Raw genomic sequence first — 21,248 nt, 5'->3', positions numbered from 1 at the left:
CTCCTAAAGAAGATGGAGTTTGTGTGCCTAAATTAGACTTAGGCAATGGTTTAGGAGGGAGGACATTCCAGACTTTTAGCTGTATCGTAAAGCTCACACAGCTCATAATTACCAACATGCACAGGGGTTTTTTAACTGCTCTTAACAAGAACAAAATGCAATGCACAGCACTTGAGGAAAATGATTTGGTTTGGAGTGATGGAAGGGTGCTTTGTCTGTAGAACTCAGTGCAGTAAAAGCCACTGTTGTGAGGGGATCAGTTTGTACATGGACCTGAGAACAAAGTGCACAGAGAACAGACCTGTTGAGCAAACTGCTTCCTGTGTTTTATTTCATGGAGGTTCAGAAGGCAAAGCATGAATTCTGGTAATTGCAGGGCAAGCAACAGCCACTCTGGTGTGGGAGGCAATCAGACTTAAGCAGTAACACTTGTGCTTTTACCATTTAAAAGGAGTAGTGCAGATCTGTAAGTACCTGGCATAAAAATTCTAGCAGTACTACTAAGAACAGTGGACTACTACATAATACATTCATACATGTTTTGTTATACTCAGTTTTTATATACAGAATACAATTTCTTTCTATGCAGAACTGTACATTTATAGACACACTTCTTTTAACAGGTAAAACAATAAACATAAAACCAACATGGGCCAGCCATATTATAATATAAATCTTGAAGAAGGCAACATTGTATAGCATACAGTACTATGTGGTTTTCTTTTTAACTTCTTACAGTGCCTGTTGGAGTCCCTAAACACATCAGCAAACACAAACCAGTTCCATTACATCTCTGTACAGAATTACTTAAATAGACCATCACAGTAGTTTTTTAGATGGTGGTAATATCCCAAATGAGCCTAAATGTTTTTGACGTAGCAGCATACTTAACATGTTCCCCAGAATGATCTGGATTGGAGGAAATGTGCATTTAACATTATCTTCAGTAGATATTTAAAAAGGTTACTGATATTCAGCTGAAGGCACTTATTAAATACACCCCTTTCTCAGTCCCTGGTCCCAGACTGTAAAGCACCTGTTTCAGGAAGATGGTAGGTTTGAGTATTCTTCACTTACCAGGTGTTTAAACCAGGTTTTAAATATAATAAATAATTGATCAGTATGTCCATTGCTGTATGCTTCTGAGACAAAAGCTCACAGTCTGTGCTGTGGGTAACTCTTCCTGCTCATGTACAACTTTACTGGGGAAAACACTGCTGAGAACAGCAAATCTTGGAAGAACAATGTCCTGAAGGCAAGGAAAGAGGCCTTCAACCACCAGTAACTTCATGCCAATTTTTCTCTGACAGTCTTCTATATCTTGGTGACATAATTGTTGGGAAACAGACCTTGTTTCCCTCGTAGTCTCCCTGTCCACCAGCCAGAAGGATCTGTAACAAAGACAGCAAGGTAAGTAGTCAGGTTCTTTAAGGCTGTTTGTTACACTTCTCTGTGCAGCCTTGCAAAGCTGTGCCCCAGTGAGAGGTTTCCTGGGGAGGAGTGAGGGGACACGTTTGCAGAACCTGAGCTTGCTCATCTTTTGGCTATTTGACTTTGCCTTAGGATGCTGCTTTTGAGACCCAGAGCTGGAATTGCTTGATTACTTTTTAGTTCTTGTTCTGCAGCTGTGGCTTAGGTTGATTTTAATCTAGATGGAAGTCGGCTGTGGTAGAATTACTCTGACTAAACTTACAGCTCTGCAGTACCTGTGATTGATGTCACTGATCTTCTGGGATGTGCTGTGAACTGGTTTGGTTGGTGTGGGTCTGGAGGCTCCTCTGCTCCCTGAGCTATCAGAGAAACTTGCAAGGTAACTGTGGGGTGGCCTGGAAAGGCTTGTCCTTCCTTCTGGCAGCGTGCCCTCAAGATCAGTGCTGAAATAACCACCCCTTTCTCTCCCCATACCTTCCTTGATGATCTCAATCACGTCATTGGCGTTAAAGCTGAGCTCGTCCGTGTCCTGAGCGTCGTACGCGTACAGTGCCCTGCACTGAGGTACCTGAGGCTTGGGCTTGGGCTGGGGTTTGGGCCTTCCTCCAGCTGGGGGGGGGCGGTTTGTGGTCTGCCTGCGAACACTGAGGGGAGAGAAAATGTTATTGTGTTTCAAAGCCTAGGACTTGAACCTCAGCTTTATCACACCCCTCTGTCTTACTGAATTCATTTTAAAGAATATCACAGGACAAGAGAAAAAGGGGTTTCTTATATGTCTCAACAGTTTAAAAACACCAGTATGAGACTTCCCTGTGACAGGAAGAGAGTTGCCACTTCTTTCATACAGAAACAGATGGTAAGTGCTTCCAAACAGCAGTTCAAATGCAGAGAGGTTTTAGTGCTCAGGCTGAAATGGAAGCAACTGTGCACATGCAGTTCATGCAGATCTTGGCATCTACACAGCTTAGGCTGTCTCTCCCCTTGCCCCAACGTCACAAAGGATTTAGTTTTCAGTATTAAAAACAAAGTTCTAGCTCCCAGGCTTGCTACTTTACCATTCTTGTGACTAAGCTGTAACAAAGACTGCATCTCTTTTAAGTTGCCTCAGACTCCAGGGCCATCTACGGATGGTTCTGTTACAGCCAACTCTGAAGCAGCAGGGGAGATGCTGCACAAACTGTCACAGCTGTGACCACTCCAAAGATTAGGAAGGGGAAAGAGGGAAGAAATGCATTTTGCCAGCTCATCAGCTAATAAAGGCTGGAAGAGAGAACAGGTATTAGACTCAATATGTCAGTTTAAAATGAATAATGAATGTGCTGAATGACTGAAAATGATGTGGAGGAGAATGAACTATGATCATGTCATGTAAATGCCATGATAACATTACACAGCTTTTGCAGAAAAGGTTTATAGTTAGTTACACAAAGTCCTAGGCCTAATTTTTGTCAATACACTTCTGTCTAGTTCTTTGTGTTGTGAACTGCACCAGAAAATAATCTTTAAAGTACAGGTTATAAATTGAGAACTGAAATGTTCCTATCTAATAGGGGGGAGATCATCTCCTGCTCTGTAGCACTGTATTGACTTTTCCCAAAGTAGAGCATGTTGTGAAACCTGGACCTATGTATGGAAATTAGGGAATTCAGCACAAGTCTTGGAAAAGTAGCTCAGCTTCTGTGCAACCAGAGTAGAACAAGAACAGCTTAACTGAGCTGTTCTGCTGGTGGGAACATGCTGGTTTTAACCTTGGTGTTGGACTGGACTGTTGGTACCAGTGCCTCCTTCTTGGCAGCTTTGCTAAAAATAAACCCAATTCTAACTCTCAAATACCAATCTGCTTATATATGGCTGTGGTTTTGAAATACTAAATTCACATGATCTGCTACCTTGGCTGCATTACTGGTTGGGATTAGAGACCCAACTGGCCAAGGGTGACATCAGTTTGCAGGAAGTGAGGAGTAGGAAATGCAGTTCAGTGAATGTGTGGGGTGTACCCAACAGGCAGCAACTCCTCTGTTGGAATGGTGAGGTCTAAGACATGACTCTGCCAGGCCCTTTTTAGATGTTCCTTTACCTGACACAGTAACATCCATGTTGGTTGCCGACAGCTGTGGTTCACTTTGAAAGAAAAAACCACAACAAAACCGAAAGAACAAAACAAACAACCCTCACTCCCCAACTTCCTCTTCCCTCCTTCCTCAGAATTGTAAAGTATTACTAAGAGCTCTTTTATCTTCCTTATCACTTCCTCTAGAGAAGCTTGGCTTCCATGGAATCCATCCGGAGGGGAGCGATGGGTGCCTGTTCCCTACTTGTTCTGGTTTGCAGTTACTGCTCTGGCTCTTTGCTGGGGGATTTTCTGCCACTCTGAGTAAACAGTTACTGGTGAAAACTGGGGCAGATATTCAGGATGTTCTAACACTGTGTTTTATTGTTTGCTGTTTTCTTTCCCTTGGACTACACTGACCATAGTTTAAGTGTTAATGCAGTGACAGAAGCTTTAATGCTTCCTAATCATCCTTGTTAACTCCTGATACTGAAACAGGGGGTTGTTGGTGCACACCCACAGCACCAGGAACTGTGGTATGTGATGGAAATGATCTTTTGAATCCAACCTGGTGGTTCCTATCATCATGTACTTGGTGGCTGCTGCGTTTCACAGCAATGCATGTGTCAGTCACAGTTGCTGACAGAAATCACAAGGGCTTTATCCTACAGCTGATGAGTTTTTGTGTAGTCTCCAGACAAAGTAGAGTCTATTATTAGTAAAACAGCTTTAACAAAAGAAGGTGACATGCACTGAGAAAATTTCACCACTTAAAGGCATGGAAGTTACTACAAGATGGAAGTGTCTGAAGGTGTTAGCATGTGCTGACAGTTCTGAAATTGTTCAAATAACTAGCAGTGGCCACTTGTTTCTGATTTCTTTCTTATTTGAAGATTAACCTTAAACAGAAAAATGCTCTAAATATGCTTGAATGGCTAACACTTGATGCACAGTGGGGGGAAATGATTGCCATTAGTACAACTGAAAAGGCCTCTTTATGTGCCTAATTCTGCTCAAGGGCTCTTTGTGTTTAGGAACTAGAAAGACTCTACTTGGGAACCCTGTGCACTTTTGATACTCCAAATCTATCAACTGTGTGCACTTCTGTATTATCTGATTTCTGTGAGGTGTCTAATGCTCACTAGAAGCAACATTGTAAGTAATATGCTAAATCAGCCAGTTGGATCACACAGGAAAAATGCTTAGGCCAACAGGAGAATTTAGTGCAGGGAGTGCTTGTCTGACAGCAGAGAGGGGTCTGTTTGTACAAAAAGTTACTCTTGATATCATTAAAAATAAGTTGGGTTGGTTTTTTCTTCTGCTTCTTAAGAACCTACATTTATGTGGATCACTGGAGAAGGGGACAGAGCTGTTCCACATAATCTCAGAGTATTTCAGGGCTGAGAGCAAATGTGTTAAAGGGCTGCAGAAAGTCAGGTGGAAACCTGGTGAAAGTTTGACTTAACCTGATTTCTCCCAGATTCCCCCAGGTGCTAGCTCTTGCACATTTAGCAAAATGATTTGCTGTTAGGCCTGGGAGTTTGGGTCCCAGCTGACAGCTCTGAGTAAAAGTACCATGACTGCTGAAGTGTCAGTAAGGAGCAAGAAGCATCCTGGACCAGGGCATGTCCCTGCTGTGTTACTGCAGTTCATGATGTATAGGAGGGGAAAAGAATGCGTGTTAGCATGGGATTTATGGGAGACTTTTAAATATTTGGGCAGTTCCTTAGGCAAAATTCATACTACAGCAGTGTCTCAGGTTTTACTTCAAACTTCTCCATCACCTGCAAGGGGTCCCTGGTGCTCCAGCTGCAGTGGTGAGCAAGGACTGCCCTGAGTCTGTCAGGTAAAGCTGCCAGCAGTGTCTGCCTGGAGGGGCTCTCACTGAGCAGCAGGGAAAGAGCTGCTGGAAGGGAGGGAAACAGAGGGACTGTTTGGAGGAAGAGAAGCTAAGGAGGACACTGAACTCTGATTTACAAGTAGAGTTCTTCACAGGAAAAAATTCAAATTCCCTTTGGTTTTTCCCTCAGTGTTATTTGGACAATGATGGCTTGTTCAACACACATGGGGTTTTCCTACGTAACAAGGAGATACTTATCAGGTGTTCACTTGAAGAGCTGTGGAGTATAGACTTGTGTCTGCACGAACCATTACTCTGCAAAGTTACTACATTACACCTTATCACAGTGGATTTTTAATTCTTATCTGCTCATGTAACTTCCCTTGATTTAATATGCCCTGGGACAGCTAGCTGTTACTAACTGTAATTCACCTGAGACTTGGTTATATCAGAATTAAATCACACAAATAGGAAGTCATCAGCAAACTGCTTCCTCTAAACCACATTCTTTTTTTCTTTTTTTTTCATGGAACTGCTGAATAGGCAGCAGTCTTGGACAAGTAAGTGACCCTCAGATTCCCACTATAGTAAAGCTCCACTCATGTTCATCAGAGACTGGAATAAGGGCTGAGTTAAAGCAGAAATTGGTAGGTTATTGAAAAACTTGAAGGCCTTAAAAATTTTAACATTCAATTTTAAGATATCAAACTAGAGCTGCTTCACCTTTATTGCTAAAGGTCTGTGATGGAATATGTGTTTGGAATGCCATGGAAGATGATGATACCTTTGAGTACAGCTCAACAGCACAGTCCAGTCACCCATGTACACGGTGTCATCAGTCACCAACAATTGGTGTGTGAAGCAACTACAAAAAATGGACATCTTTTGATCAGATTCAATGTAAAATCTTACCCAGCTGCTCCTTGGTCAGGTACTTTCAAGAAATCCAAGCTCTCTGGCTGCTGGGAGATCCTGCCTGCCCCTCCTGCCATTTGCCGTGGCAAAGCTGGTCGTGTCATACTCGTGTACAGGTTCTTCTGAGCAGCCCATTGATTTCCTGGCACATGAGGATGGGCCGTGGACTGGGGGGGATTTATTACTCCATTTTGCTGCTGACCTGGAAGTAAATAAAGTGTGAACACATCCAGTCCCAACTCCAGTTCAGTAAAGGAAACGTTTCCCTCAGGTTGATGGCTCAGCTCTCAGGTTCAGCTGTCAGAGCCTCACCTACCGAGGAACCTGAAAACAAATTCGTGTTCAAATGGTGATGTACACCCAGTTCCTGCTCTGCTGACGACCTGTTTTGGGTTCACAACTTCACGGGCTTGTGCTCAAGTTTAAGACATGGGCTTTGAATTATTGGCTCTCAGCCGAATTCAGCTGTGAGTGAATGTGGTGCCACTCTTTAAAACACTGTGTAACTTTTTATCCAGATAAGGGTTAATCCCAAACTAGCCAGAAATGCTGGGAGTCTTTTCTTCTTTTTCTTGTGAAGTTCAAACTCAAGTCTACTCCATATTCAGGGAATTTGTTTTTATTAAGTTGCTATAACTCTTGTTATAGCTAGGCTTATATTCAAAATCAGTTTGTTTAGTGATGTGGGTGAACCTGTCCTTTTTCCATTTTGATTATGCCTGTTAAAAATTAGCAGAACGAATAGCTGTGCAGAGAGGAGAATTCATAATCATGACACTGGGAAAAACCTTGCTGCCTTCAACAGCTGGTATCTGCTTCTGATATTCTCTTGATACTGCAGCCATAAATAAACCTCACTTTGCAATGTATGGCACTGACATTATGGTAACATAAATAAAGCTTTGAGTTCTTCTGAACACAGACATAACAGTCTGTTCAACTACTGGACCACTGATCTCAAAACAGGTCTGAAACCAGCAGAATCCATTTGAAATGCTCAGGGACAATGGCCCACAGTGTTACTGTTCACTGTCTCTTTTTGCTGACAGGTCAGCTCCTTCCAGTGATTTCCCACTTCAAGCAGTTCTTGCAGATCACACAGTCCTGCGTTTGACTCATACAGCTGTGAGGATTTGGAATTGTCTAGTTAATCTGGTGACCGAGACTGGTCACAGCCCCAAACTTCCACCACTAGCATTGTTCTTCTCAATAAACAGCAGCTGACTGAAAGAGAACCCTTTGTTAAAAAAAAAAAGTACTCTGGGAGTGTAAGTAAAAAAAAAACCTCTTGGGAAACGTTGGGTCAATGGAATATTGTTCTGCCCTCTGAGTTCACAGGCAAAATTAATCATATCTCCCGAGGGCAGAAGTGAAACACCCTAAAATGACATCAGTCCCACGCAGAAAAAGCTGTTCACTGGCACAGCTGAGCTGTCCCAGCACACACCAGAGCTGGTTACATGTTTAACAGGGCAGGACAATGAGACAGAAATTGCATTCTGTGGTTTACTGGCACTGAAAGCAGTTTCACTGCAAAGCATTGTCTGTGGCTTGACAAGCACACAGCTTTTACCCTGGGAAGTGAAGAAAGCTCCAGGGTTAGTTTTAGTGGCTGAACAAGTCAGCATCCACGACAACAAGGACACCTTGGGGGAATACCAGTTCAACTGTCTGCAGACTCCAACAGTACACTTCATAAAATGCCTACAAAGATATGTTTTCCAGTCAGGATCTTTTAAAGAGCAATTTAAACCTTTACTGTGATTTTTTTTTTAATGGGTAAAAATTATCAGATGCCAAGAGTAAAGCAAAAGTCTCAATCTGGAATTTTGCTTTGCCTGAGGCTAAGAGGACTTACCAGGGGGAGGTGGTGCAGCTCTCATAGGATAAGTCTGACTTTGAGACCTGTTGGAATACCCTCTGCTTTGGGTAAGGTTCCGTCTAGTAGGACCTAAAAGAAAGCAGCAATATTCTGTTATCCTTTCAGTTACATAAAGTCAGTCCAGAGCCCCTGCTCTGTGATTCAACAGTGCTGATCTTCAGGAATAAGGAATCTGACTCTGTTGGCCAGGCTGTTTCACAGCCTTGGGTGCAACAAGGTTGACTTTGGCATCTTCTCCCTTCTGTGATCCAGTTCAACCACAGGATATAAAGCAAAGCTGTCTCACAACTACAGTAAAGAAGGCACAGAATACCTGAGCTTTATGAACTTGTTCATAACCATGGATAACTGGCACAGCAGTACTTTTGACTATGCTGCTTCTGAACAGCAATTAGCATGAGAGAAAGGCAGGACACAATGTATTTGCAGCTGATGTATTTGCAGCTCGATCTTTGGTGATGTACAGATATTAAATTTCTTCTGTCCTGGTGCAGACCTTCCATCAGCAGGTGTGTAGGAACTGCAGAAGCTCAGAGCAGGGTGAAACTCTGCCCCAAAATGCTTGGCTAACTGTGCCTTCTGCACTTTGTCACACAGTTAAATGCCCTCATTTCTTCTGCTGCAGGGGAAAGAATTTCAGGCATTTCAGAAACCATGGGTACATAGTGAAAGGAACAAAATTCCAGCACAACTGTAAAGCAGCAAGGAATTCTGCTCTATCATTAGGGTCATCTTTTAAGTGTTACAGAGAAATAATTAAGAAGATGGTGAGGCTAAAGCCAAACAAGGACAGAAAGAGTGAACCATTCTGTAATTCCTACTCACGGGAGTTCTTTGGCAGCCCTGGGCCGATGCTGATCTGCAGCACTTTGTTACTGGGCTTGAGAAGGGCCACGTCTCCCTGGCCCTGCATGAACTGCACTTGTCGAGAGCCACCACTGCTCCAGGGCCCCCAGCTCTCCTTCTTCAGCTTCACTTCAAGTCTAACAGAAGCAGGTGAACACATGAATTAAACCCAGAGTTTTTATATCAAATCAAGACAATATCACTTGGCAGCAGATAACAGAATTATAAAAATGAGAAGCTTAGACTGAGAACCTGCATCCCTGAGTGCCATAAACCACCTAATTAAATCTTATTTTCATGCCTTTTTTTTAAAATGTTCTTCTTAATTGATGTTTTAACTTTCCTGGTAGAGCTACTGAAAGGAGGTTTAAGATGCCCAAGAGAGGGCAGAGAGCTTAGAAGAAAAATGTGCCAAGGTCCGAGTGAGAGCTGTGTCTGCCCTCAGCCATCACTGCCTCTGCACAGACTCTGCTGGAGCAGCTGGAGTGCTCCACTTCTGAACATTCTTCTGCATATACTGTTAGATGTAGATATAGATCAGATGTACAGATGTATATGCTTTGGGGCAGGCCTTGTGCAGGTTCTGGGACTGAATGCTTTGGATACACACACTCCAATCTTTTCAATTTACATTTTTGCCATGTAAGCGCACACACACACACACACACACACACACACACAATATATATTACATATATATATACATATTCTTTCCACACTATCCATCTCCTCTGAACTGTACTCAGATATGAGATAAAAAAACATTATGTTTTGGTTTTAGGCAAGACCCCAGAAGTGTAATACATGACATCTTAAATGAATAAAAAAAATGCACTCCTGGTCCTGGCTTTGGATTCCCAGTGTACGCAGTGTATGCTACAGTAACGTTCCACACTTCAATTGTCCCTCTACACCCTTGCCAAATGAAAATAATGATCTCCAGTAGCCTTGTATTTCTTCCAGTTTTTTGAAGGCAATAAAATAAACATACAAATCCAAGGCCTGCTGCTGCTCATCTGTTTAATGGGTAGAAGTATCAACAAAAGCACATGTTTGCTGGGATGGTTTCCAGGATGTCCTTACAGCTCAAATGCACATCAGACACTTTGTAGTTTTCCAAGCTTGTTTCTAAAAAAACTGTTCCCAATACATTTAATTAATGGGGTTTTTTTAGAATTATTCTTTCACCCTGCAGTGCTTTGCACCCACATACAACTTCAGAATTTCAGATTGTTATAATCCTAACCTGTTCCTCTGACAAGGCAACCACAAAGTCTGGTCTCCCTGCACATACATATTTTTACACTGTGCTACCTCCTATTATTTTAAAATAAAGCATGGTGTCAGGGGCTCCACAACTAGCACTCATTTGCCTTGGCAGCAAGAACAAAGAATATTTATCCTTAAAGGCCCATTGAAAAGCTGTAACTCACGTATTGCTAAATTTCAGAGGTAGTTTTCTTTGTGTTTTCTCTTCATATCGTTTTGATAAGAGGCTTAAAAACTCAGTTTTGAAGACTGATTCGAGCAAACTGTCATATTCCTGTTCATGTAGAATGAAAATGTCATCCTGCATGGTGCTGCAAGGAAAGCAGAGCATACACCAGTCAGTTCAAAATTTCATCAGCAAATACAGCCAGCACTATAATGACATTCACAGAGCACTCATGGGGAATTTTTAAAAACATAACAAAGTCCAAGCAGCATTAATTATGGAGCCTTGCTTTCTGAGAACAGGGCTTTTTTTTTTTCAGGAATTGATAATGGAATATCTGAAACAATCCCTTTTGAGAGACAGGAATATTACTTAGTCATTTTACAATAATTGCTGCTAGCAAAAAAACGTGCTCTTAAAGCTGCATCCCTGCTCAGCCACATCAATACTGATTTAAGAGACCCCTTGGTCAAGACCCGTTTTTAACTCAGGCCATAGTAACATAAGAGGGAAAAGCCCTTTTGCCCCCATAGGTTCTTTAAGGTTTGGTTTTGGAGGAATACCTGGGCAGTTTGATAGCTCACAATTCTGAGTCTATACAAACATCAGTGTTTTTTACAACAAAGTAAAATCTAGAAGCTAAATCCAAAACATTATTAGACATCAAGGAACATACATTATTTCCTCTGAACTGAAGCACATCTGGTTCTGCTTCGGGAGGTTCTGTGGAGCTGTTATTTACATGTGAGAGGAGTGTAAGAGCTCTCAGCAGCTTGGCCAGCAGCTCTGCTCTGGCTGCCCCAGTGTGACCCTGCCTTTGGAATGCCACAGGCCAGGCTCCAGTGTCTGCCTGCAATCCAGGTGTGCACAGCACACAGCCCAAACCTGGAGCACTGCAGACAGCTTCCACTCCCATCTTTGACCCAGATCTACCAGAGTTATTTTACTGCAACCAGCATTAAAAATCTGTATGTTAAACAAACCACAGATTTTGAAAGTGGTACTGTGAGCAGACACGTCTTGCAGACCTTTCCCTAATCTTGCAATATCTGTGAAGAGTACTACAAAAATATGAAAACTGCTGGGTTTGAGTACTGGAAAATGCCTGTGAGAAGATTTCTCTGCCCATATATTTAAGGTACTGACCTTAAAGAAACAGAGAGGATTCTCTCCATTTCCATCCTTCGCTTTAGGACTTCCTTCACTTGGCCTTTCTCTGGGCCCTGCTTTACCTTCTCCCGCCCGATCAGGTAAATGCACTTGGGGGTGAGGACAAGGTCCCTCTTCACGCTCTGAAACACAACATGGTTTGAAAATGCACAGCTGTGCAGAGATCACTGCACTGATGTGATGCTGTTCCACAGATATATGAAGTGCTATGATCTGGGGCAACACTGTTAGTCTTTGGTTCAAGTGAAAAAAGTACTGCTGGGGTTAATCACATCAAACTGCACAGGACAGGAAAGTTAGTTTTGTTCCCCATTTCCTAAGTAGGGCAGCTTTTCTGCCCAGCAAGTCCCATAAAGCCTTCATCCTGGGACAACAGGCTTGGTAACAGCAGTGTTCTGATCACACCTTCATCCTGGGACAACAGGCTTGGTAACAGCAGTGTTCTGATCAGAAGGCTGTAACTGCTTCCTAATGAGTCTTTAAATCAAAGACACTTTATTCAAGCTGGTGTCCTGGATGGTGTGACACCAACCTGGTGGAGTTTCTGTTACAGGATGGAGAAGACAACTCTAAATCCCAGCAGAACTAATCACTAGTGGATGTGGCTGTTAAACCCACCTTAAACCTTCTGTCATACTTAGTCACAGTGTCTGCAAAGTCGATCTTCTCCCGTTTGCCCACGAACTGGCGCAGCTCTGGGTGCTCCTCCATGCCTATGTAATCTCCCACAAAATTCCTGTTCAGGCTGTTGCGTCTTCTCTCCTTCTTGTTCAGCAACAGATCTGATGCTTAAATACCAAAAATAAAGATTGATTAATAGAATTTACTAAATTTCCTGAACTCATGATCTGAAAGAGCTGTTTCACACAGAACATCTTGGCAAGAAGTGATAAACAAATTGTTCATAACATGGAAAAAACAGTGAAGCACTGCTACCAATCCTTATGTAAAGATGTATGCAATCATTAAATTCATTCCTAATGAAATACACTGACGGCAAGCTCAGCAGTTCTGGTGAATCAGGAGCACCTGTGGAACTAAGGAATTCCTCACTCATTTCTGAAAATTTAAGATTAACTCTTCCAAACCCAGAATGTTCCTTCACACAACCCAGGTCACACACACAACTAAGCAGCAGAGTCCTTGGATTCGATTGTATCATCTACAGAACATCCAGGTCTGCATAACTGTGGGAAGGATTTTCTTTTTTGATTCCCCTGGAGCAGTCTGATGTCTGTCCTACTCTGTCTGGCTGTGATTTGAGAGCAAAGCACTGGTCAGCCCAAGAAATCCGTGTGTGCAGAGCAGTCACGGTACCTCAGGCAGTTTGCATCATTCCTAGAGGTCACCTGCACTGGATTGTTTGCCTATAGAGAGGGAGAGATCTCCTTCATCCCTTTTGGCCCTCTCCCTGTTCCTGGAACCACGTGTGAAATACCTGCCAGCAGCAGTTCTGACTCACCCTCTTCTCTCATCTGGACGTATCTTTTCCTGGCCGCGTATTTCCTCCAGGCCTTCTGGATGGCCCTGGCATACCCATCATACTTCCTCTCCCTCATCTCTTCTAACAGAAATAGCTGTACAAAGAGACAGGAAAGTGTGTCAAACATTTTACATGCAAAGTTCAAGAAAGGGCTACATTTTACTTTCCACAGCTCCCCAGTGCATTTCACTCTGGATCCAAGCTGGTGCCTCTCCCACAGCTGTGGGAGCTGAGAAGAGGAGCTTGGATTCTCCCTGAAATATTCTATTGGTGCAACTCAAGGTTCTCCACTGGCCATTCATCCAGCCTCCATCTCCACATTCTCCAGAACTTCCACTTCCCCTGTCAGAATGTCACCATGTCTGTGGGGATCTGTGCAATGTGTAACATCATACACTGTGTTCACAGCCAACTTCCTTCCCTGACTGAATTTCACACTCTCGTGTCCATTGGCTCCATCCTCTCTCACCAGTGAAGTTTGTCAGATGGCTGCAGGATTTACAACTATGACCTTATATTTCAGAAGTATGACATAATAAGATTTTTAGGTCTAAAATGTCAGAAATCAAGAGACCATACTGTTTTATCAAAACAGAAATGGAAGGCGCATCCCCTTTTTTGAGAATTTCCCAGGTCCCACTAAAATATATGTAAATTTAATGCATTAGAACAACTTCAAATTTATTGCAGGATATAGCATATTTCACTACAGCCTTTTACATGCTTAAATGTTTTTTTTGTCTCACCAGAAGCACAAGCATTTGGCTAAATTACTGCACTCAATCAGTCCACTGACATGACTGTTGCTTATTATTTCCCTCCATTGTGTGTTAAACATTCATAAGAACTTTTCTTTTGTCTTTCAAAAGAGATAAAATTAGTGAAAACAGGTATAAGAAGAAGCAAACCTGGGCTTTAGGATTCTTTTTTCCTTTGCTATTCTAAACCCTGCAAATCTAGAAAAATACTGTTCTTCATATTGATCTTAAAAAGGAAACTTGATCCAGTGCAAACCATTTCCGCAGAACTGGCTTGCTCTGTACAGAGTTATTTATTCAGGTGTGTGATGCAAATGTAAATAATGAAGCCTCCTTTCTGCCACCCATAAAACCTTATTTCACCGCTGGCAATTCTCCATCTACAGCAAACTTATTAAAAAGGAGAAATCTCCTCAGGAGCACAAGCACTGGGGAGGGTTTCAGACACAGCCACGAGCGCTCCTGATGCAAAACCACCCTGAGCCTCAGCAGGGCTGGAACCAACCCCCGTGTAATTCAGGTTACAGGAACAATATTGATCTTGTCTCTCATGAACACTCACACCATTTACTTCTCTACCAACAATGCTAATTGTAAAATCTCAACACAAAATAATCTATCACCTGCAGCTGAAGGTCACCATTAAGGAAGTTCCACTCAATCACTGAGCTAAAATCCAGTTCTTAAGCTATAAAAATACTACATAAACTCTTCCCTAAAATATGTATTATAAAGCCTCCTCTTGCACTCCTGAGCAAATCAAGTATTTTTCATCTGATTAACCACAACAGGTGCTCTTTCTGGTGGTAGAAAGAAAAAATTTCATTTACCATCTAAAAGATTATTTTTCTCAAAAGCAATATAACCCTAGCCAATACTTTAGTAATATAAGATGAAAGATGACTGTCCCTCTTAATAAAAGATATAAATCAAACTTCAGAATATTCAGCTTGCAAAAAACATTTTCAACTTAAAACAAAAAAGTACTTTTAGCACTTGTTTAAAAACAGATTTCATGACATTTTAAAAAAATTTAGGAAAACATACAGTAATTGAAAGCATTAATTTAAATTAAATTCGAAACACAACCCAAAAAATTATACTATTTCCAGTCAACATCATGTTTTCCTAACCTACAGAACTGCCCTTCAGGAAAACTCACAGATCCACCATTAAATGACATATCCATGGAACCAGGGCTTAGTATTAACAACATGCATTAGGATGGGAAGAGACACCCACTGGATAAAAACTTCTTCCTCTTGAGAACAACCTGGCAGCATCTGATGCTGGGGTACTCCAGAGTGAAGGGGAACTAGAACCATCAATGCCATGGGAGCACGCTGCCACTATTAAACTGAAGACAGATACCAGGAAATTATTTCATTTCTTTCTTTGAAAAAAACAGGAATAAGACTCACCCCATTTGTGAAGATGCAGCTGCTAAAAATCTGTGCTCTTATCAGGGGCATTTCAGGAAAGACAGATAGTGCCTTGTATGATTTGTTACATAAAACTGCAAACAATGCTACTTTAAAATTTTGTATTTGTTTGTCCATGAAACAGCACACTTCAAGAATGGAGCCATCACACAAAAATTATTTTGGTTTCTTCCCTTAATTGTTTATATTATTTATATCAACATGCACCTAAGTATTCTAATAACCTACATCTGGAGCACTATATGCTGTGGTGTATAAACATGTCTCTCAGATGGCAGGGATGTAAAGTCCCATTATTCCTGAACAATATCTTACCCTATTTATGGTAGAAAGAACACAATGTCTATTATGACTTGGAGAAGCATTATCTTTTTTCTTTTAACAAATTTCTTCCTGTGTGATTGGGCACAGCAGTGTCATGGCCTGAATTACTATTGCTCTGCAGAGCAAAAAACATATTCCTGGAACAGAAAATGATAAATGATAAAAGTGGTCTGCTTTTATTTTAAAATGTAACTTCAGTTAAAGCACAAACTAAGCCCTATGGCTTCTGATGCATAAGGAATAAATGATGGTGAGTAGAGCACAGATTTTCCTTAACAACTTTCTAGAATAGCAATGTAAGAAAACATTTTTCCAACAGATTTTGTGCAGTTTAGTAGCCACAGGATCAAAACAGCCCCATGATGCCTCCCTGATGTTCTCTTTGAATGGGATTTGAAGTTGCAGTCATTCTGGAACATTGATTTACTCAATGCTGCACAACATATCCTTACTAACTGGGGACCATTCCACCTTCAGCAGTAGTGCTTGCACTGAGAAAAGGACCAGTTTTCTTGGGTAACGGTCACAGATGTTTTCATGCCATGATATTTCTTTATATGACAGATTGGATGTCACTTTGTGCAACCTGCCACCAAAGCATCTTCATATCCCATCTCCTCTTCTCGATGCATTGAATGCTGTTTGTATTTGTGTCAGTCATGCAGTGTGCCTGTTGTAAAAGTGCCTCAACCTCTGGACAGTGGCAGTGGCAGACCTGCCCAGCTTCTCTTATACTCTCATGCTTCTCCCACCTCAGCAGATCCCATCCTCAAATTCTGAGTGGGCAGGACTTTATTTCAGCAAAACAGTTGCATACTTAAAGAATCATGTTCTGCCACACTTACAGACTCTGGAGCTTTGATGAAGACTTTGGATTTCCCAAGCTGGTACTGGTCAGGATCCATGTTGACTGACTGGAGCAGGTGGAGGACTCCTTGTTTCTCTTCTCCTCTCCAGGAAGGCCAGGTTGCTTTGGTCAGGATGGCGTACCTGAACCACCAAGGAGGAGACATTAAGAGCTGGCATCCAACAGCAGCAGGACACCGACTCTGGGTCAGCATTACCCTGGGGGAGAGTGAACAACTGGAGCAGGACTCAGAGCTTGGTGTGTGCCAAGATGCAGAGTATTAAGATGTTTGTTTAGTGAGACCAAAGAACTGCAGTGAGAAGGACAATAGTGCCCTGGAGTCTCCCATTTCCAGTTGCTGTGTTGTTGTTTGGTGACTGCAGCAGTCAATTGCAGACAGTCCTGCTGTGATCTGCTGAAGCCCAGGGTGAGGTTATTCACATACGCTCCAGATTTGAGTACCCACATCCTCGGGATTCCAGATCCATTCCCAAGCCCGTGGCCCATTTCTCACTCAAGCCCTCTGAGTCTCTAACTGGTTGCAAAGGTCTTTCCTGTTTCTAAGTGAGACCAGCCTGTGCTCCTGACCCACCTGTCCAACAGCTGGGCTGCATTCAGCAAGGAGCCACTCTTGGCTCTACCTCAGGTAGCCTTTGGCTTGGCCTCTGGGGCAAGAGGGAGGCAACAGTGATTTGGAGCTACCTGAGGGAACACTGGGAATGACCACCCAAAGGGCTAGGGAAGGAGCAGGAAGTGCTATAATAACATGGATTTGAGAGAAAGAAGCAGTAGCCTTGTCTCTCATGGTATTCTCTGTAATCCCTGAGAATGAAGCAGATGCCAGGTTTTGGTCCCTTTTAAACTGTCCACTTTTTCAGGCTTAACTTGGGCTTTTGGAACTGCCAGGCTGGAGTCACAAAGCTGCCTTGTTCCACTGCCCACCAAAGGAGCACTTGATGGGCTTTAGCTGCCTCAGGGTGTCAATGGGTGAGTAACTTCTTTAGCAGCAGCTATTTAGACTCCTGTGACAAGAAGACTGGAGAACAGCTAAATATGTTGTGACAAATCTCTCCCTGAAATATTTTATGTTCTTTACTCTTGACAATTTCATTTTAATGCTTTAATTGTACTTAAGTTATATGAAATAAATCATGCTTATTAGTAAAACTATTCAACAAATGAAAAAAGTGATAAGGTATGGAGTTTAGTTTGTTATAATTTCCAAGTTCTTAAGATGATTTAGGCAGGTCCTAATAAAATGTTTTCAAAAAGCACACAAGGAATTGCTGGAAAATACATTAAAGGAATGTTGATTACTCATAATATCTAAAAAGTTATCCAGCCAGGAACCAGAGACAGTGTCATGCAACTTAAGCAACTATACCACAAAAAGAAAAATAGCAAACAGTTAAAAAGAAATGTATCACAAAACCCAAATACCTCTGAATAGAGGGCACATGAGAACAGAATGATAAGTGATGAATAATTCAGTAGGATTGAAAACACTGATGTTCTCATGTTCAAATCTATCAGTTAACAAATGCTCAGGTACTATGCTTGATGGTGTAATGAATTAGCTCTTACACCACCTTAAATATAGCAAATATAGGATTTCATTTATTACACTGCTATATTTATACTGTATATTATATAAACATAATCTATGTTTACAGACAATGTCTACACTTACATATTTATGTTATTTATCAGTATTATGGGATAAACAGATGCACCCAGTAAGGAGCTGTAATTTAAAGTAAGTCCCAGCTCATTTATTTAACCTCTTCTGCAGGTTCATCATGTACCACCTGCAGTATAGGTGGATCTAAGCAAGTCTGAAGATAAAGGAGTGAGGTTAATAAAGGTGTTTGAAACTGCTACCTTCCACACAACAGAATGTGACATGACATTTCAGCATATTACAAATTCTCTCCTACATCTCCTGAACTCTTAAGACCTTTCAATATAAGTAAAGATCTTGGGTACAAATTAATAGATTTGAAATTCTCCTTTTTTATCAAATTAACTTCATACATTTTACTGGTGTGGCAAGTCTGCAGGGCAGAAGAAACAGATTATTCTGTAACATGCCCCAGTGAAGCATTTCACAATTTGCCAAGGTGACAATTCCATCACTGTTTGCTGCTGTTTAGCAATGCCACTGCAATCCCCCTGTGCTTCCCATCAAACAGCTCATGGCACTAGCCAGGCACCTCAGTTCTTCAAGCTTCTGTAATTTACCTTACACTTTACTGCAGCACAAATGTGCTCTTAAATGCTCCTGAAACAATTTCAAATCATGACTGCCTCCAAAACTCTCTCTTATAAACTCACAGTAAGCAGTTGGGTCTCATGTCTAAATGTGGGAGCAGGGAGCTCAGCTTTCAGATGGGTTATGCCTCGGAACACACAGGCCTTTTCAGAGACTGGGGCTTTTTGCATGCAAATGTAAATTTTGTACATAAAAGTCTATTCAGCCCAGAAATCTCCACTTATCTGGAGCTGCCAAGGAACGCCCAATGCAAACAAGTGTCCAAGCATGCACTTCCTGGCCATCCATGCTCTGAGCTGCTACTCACACTGACTCAGGGGGTCAGAACAGAGCTTGTTCTGCATCCCAGGGAACTGTGGATGGAAAGGGAGCAGGAGGAGTTTTACTCATAACACAATGTTAAATTTAACACAGCTAATTAGTCTGAAGCAAATGGATGAATTCCATAAAGAATGGTTTCAGCTGCCTGTGGATCCAGAAGTACCATGGAGCTTTCCTTTGCGCAGACTGCTAGACCAGCACAGCCCTCACAGCCAGTGTTCAACAACTATGGAGGCTGGATTTTAATACTCGTTATAAATCTGCTGTTCTGTCTCAGCAACAGTCTGTGTTAAGTAACACAGCCTGAAGCATAATCGTGTTTATACATCTGGGCTTGAAGATCGTGACGAAAAAGGAATTTCAAATTGTTCCATAATGGAAATTGAGTCCATACTTGAAGAGATTTTAGGTCTGACTATTATTACATTATTAGAACATTTTTGGTATTATCATGAAGTATTATTCATGGCTTTGTCCTGTGCTGTCTAATTATACTCCACCCCTTGCAAATACTGCTTGGGGTTTTGTTTTATATTCTCAAATGCAATTCAAAGACTTCCAACAAGAGCTGTTTTGTCACATAATGTCTGTTTGGGCATTTATTAGCTGTATGTCTCAAGTTTCTAAAAACCAGAAGCTGAATGTTGTATAAATCTTGAAACTGCTTCTATTTAAGAGGATTTCATTAGCTAGTGGAGGTAGTTAATCATCTTAACAGCTGGTCCTAAGACACTGCAAAAAGGACTGGTCTTACAGAGCTCTGACTTGCTTTCATTCATTCAGAGAGCAGCTGCAGTGGTTTGAGTTGTCCCCATTCCCAGCTGCTGGAACACCATTGGAAGGATAATGAGCAATTTCAGCTGAAGTTCCTCTCTACACTGCAATGGTTGAATGGCAGGCATGGATTTCTTTACCTATCTTCTGTCTGTCATTGGGAAAGAAGAGCTGGGAGAGCTAGAGCAGTACCATTTGAAACAAAGGCTAGCAGGTCTCTGGCACTGCAGCAGTTCCCTCAACTCTTTTAACTCTGAGGAATCCTCTCGTAGCACTACGAAAAGAACTGGGGCCTTAGGCAAGTGTACAGAAAAAATGAAAATACTTTCACAAACACAAAGCCAGGCCTTAAAACAGTCTCAAATCTGTGTAATCCAGATCACTGTGCAAGGCAAATGAGGAGAAAAGGGTAAGTGGGAAATGAGCTTTCAAAACTTGCAGCCTCTTGGCTCCCCCCCATCATACAAACAAGTGTGCAGTAGTGCTTCTAAATGAGTATCACCCTACCTCTGCAGGAACTTCTTGAAAACCCTCCTGTAGGCATAACCAGCTCTTCTTACTCGAATATTTTCTTTCAGACCCAAGTATTCCACTTGATGTTTTACTCTGTGGACAAAAACAACGCAAGGTTTACCACCCATTTTAATTCAGCCTACTTGTGGATGGAGGTGTTCTTAAAAGTCTGAATCATGCTTAAAGATTGCTAAAATTCATGTACAGGTATATGAATCTATTCTCCCACATTACCATGAACACTGCATGGTGGGAAAAATATTCAAGGCAGGTAGACTACAGTGCTGAAATAAATACAGGTAGCAGGTTTACCTTAGCATTTTTTCCTAGTTTAGCATCCCATTTCCAAGGTAATTAATGTCCAAATTCCTTAGCTAATACTATTACCCATGAGAGGCCAAGTAACTACTACCCATACAATTCCCAAGGGACCAGGAAACTCTTTTGTGTTCTTTTATTGTAGGTTTTACTGATGCTTTACACAGCTCAAACAGCGACAGTAGCACAGAGTAGCATTTTTTTGGTTGTTCTGGAGACAGGACCAAGTCTGACGGCTGGAAAAAAGCCCCAGATGCCAAACTTTCACTTCACAAAGAATCAGAAAGCAAGCCAGGTCAGTATACTGGTGAAAAGCCAGAATTCCTCCTAATTTTACCATGCTGCAACGGAAGGATTTGAGGACAGGCACAAGGCTGGCTGAAGCTTGGCTGGTCAACAAACAGTATAGAAAAGAACATTTCTTTACATATAATTAAAAAAAAAAGCCTGTAAGAAGACAGTTAATTTTGGTTTGCTTACTATTTCTCTGATTTTACAAAAAATTTTTCAAATCCTGAGACACTCTCAGTTAATTCAATGTTATTTCTCCAGCTATTTTGAAATATTAAATTTCAATATAAAATGTACTGCCCATTGATTTTTTTTGTTGGGACATTTTTTTCACAT

General features: G+C 41.6%; 1 protein-coding gene across 4 annotated transcripts in view; it reads right to left on the bottom strand.

The window, feature by feature from the left end:
• Window positions 1–304: 304 nt before the first annotated feature.
• MYO1E (myosin IE) overlaps window positions 305–21,248 on the bottom strand; it is a 238,807-nt gene continuing 217,863 nt past the window's right edge. For 3 of the 4 annotated variants that reach the window (XM_027688412.1, XM_027688411.1, XM_027688410.1), the window contains 11 exons: window positions 20,298–20,396; window positions 16,422–16,566; window positions 13,032–13,146; window positions 12,188–12,357; window positions 11,546–11,691; window positions 10,398–10,544; window positions 8,944–9,101; window positions 8,095–8,187; window positions 6,234–6,438; window positions 1,906–2,075; window positions 305–1,391 (listed from right to left, as the gene is read on the bottom strand). In XM_027688412.1, the coding sequence (XP_027544213.1) occupies window positions 1,315–1,391; window positions 1,906–2,075; window positions 6,234–6,438; window positions 8,095–8,187; window positions 8,944–9,101; window positions 10,398–10,544; window positions 11,546–11,691; window positions 12,188–12,357; window positions 13,032–13,146; window positions 16,422–16,566; window positions 20,298–20,396 (1,525 nt within the window). In that variant the 3' untranslated portion in view covers window positions 305–1,314. Of the gene's footprint in view, window positions 1,392–1,905; window positions 2,076–2,486; window positions 2,692–6,233; window positions 6,439–8,094; window positions 8,188–8,943; window positions 9,102–10,397; window positions 10,545–11,545; window positions 11,692–12,187; window positions 12,358–13,031; window positions 13,147–16,421; window positions 16,567–20,297; window positions 20,397–21,248 lie in introns of those variants that run through there. The other variant, XR_003534996.1, reaches the window with a different exon arrangement.

This window comes from Neopelma chrysocephalum, unplaced genomic scaffold (genome assembly GCF_003984885.1).
Source record: "Neopelma chrysocephalum unplaced genomic scaffold, ASM398488v2 Primary Assembly neopelma1_75, whole genome shotgun sequence".
In the NCBI taxonomy this organism is placed as follows: Eukaryota; Metazoa; Chordata; class Aves; order Passeriformes; family Pipridae; genus Neopelma; species Neopelma chrysocephalum.
Note: the sequence above shows the minus strand (reverse complement) of the source record. Positions and strands in the feature narration are given on the sequence as shown.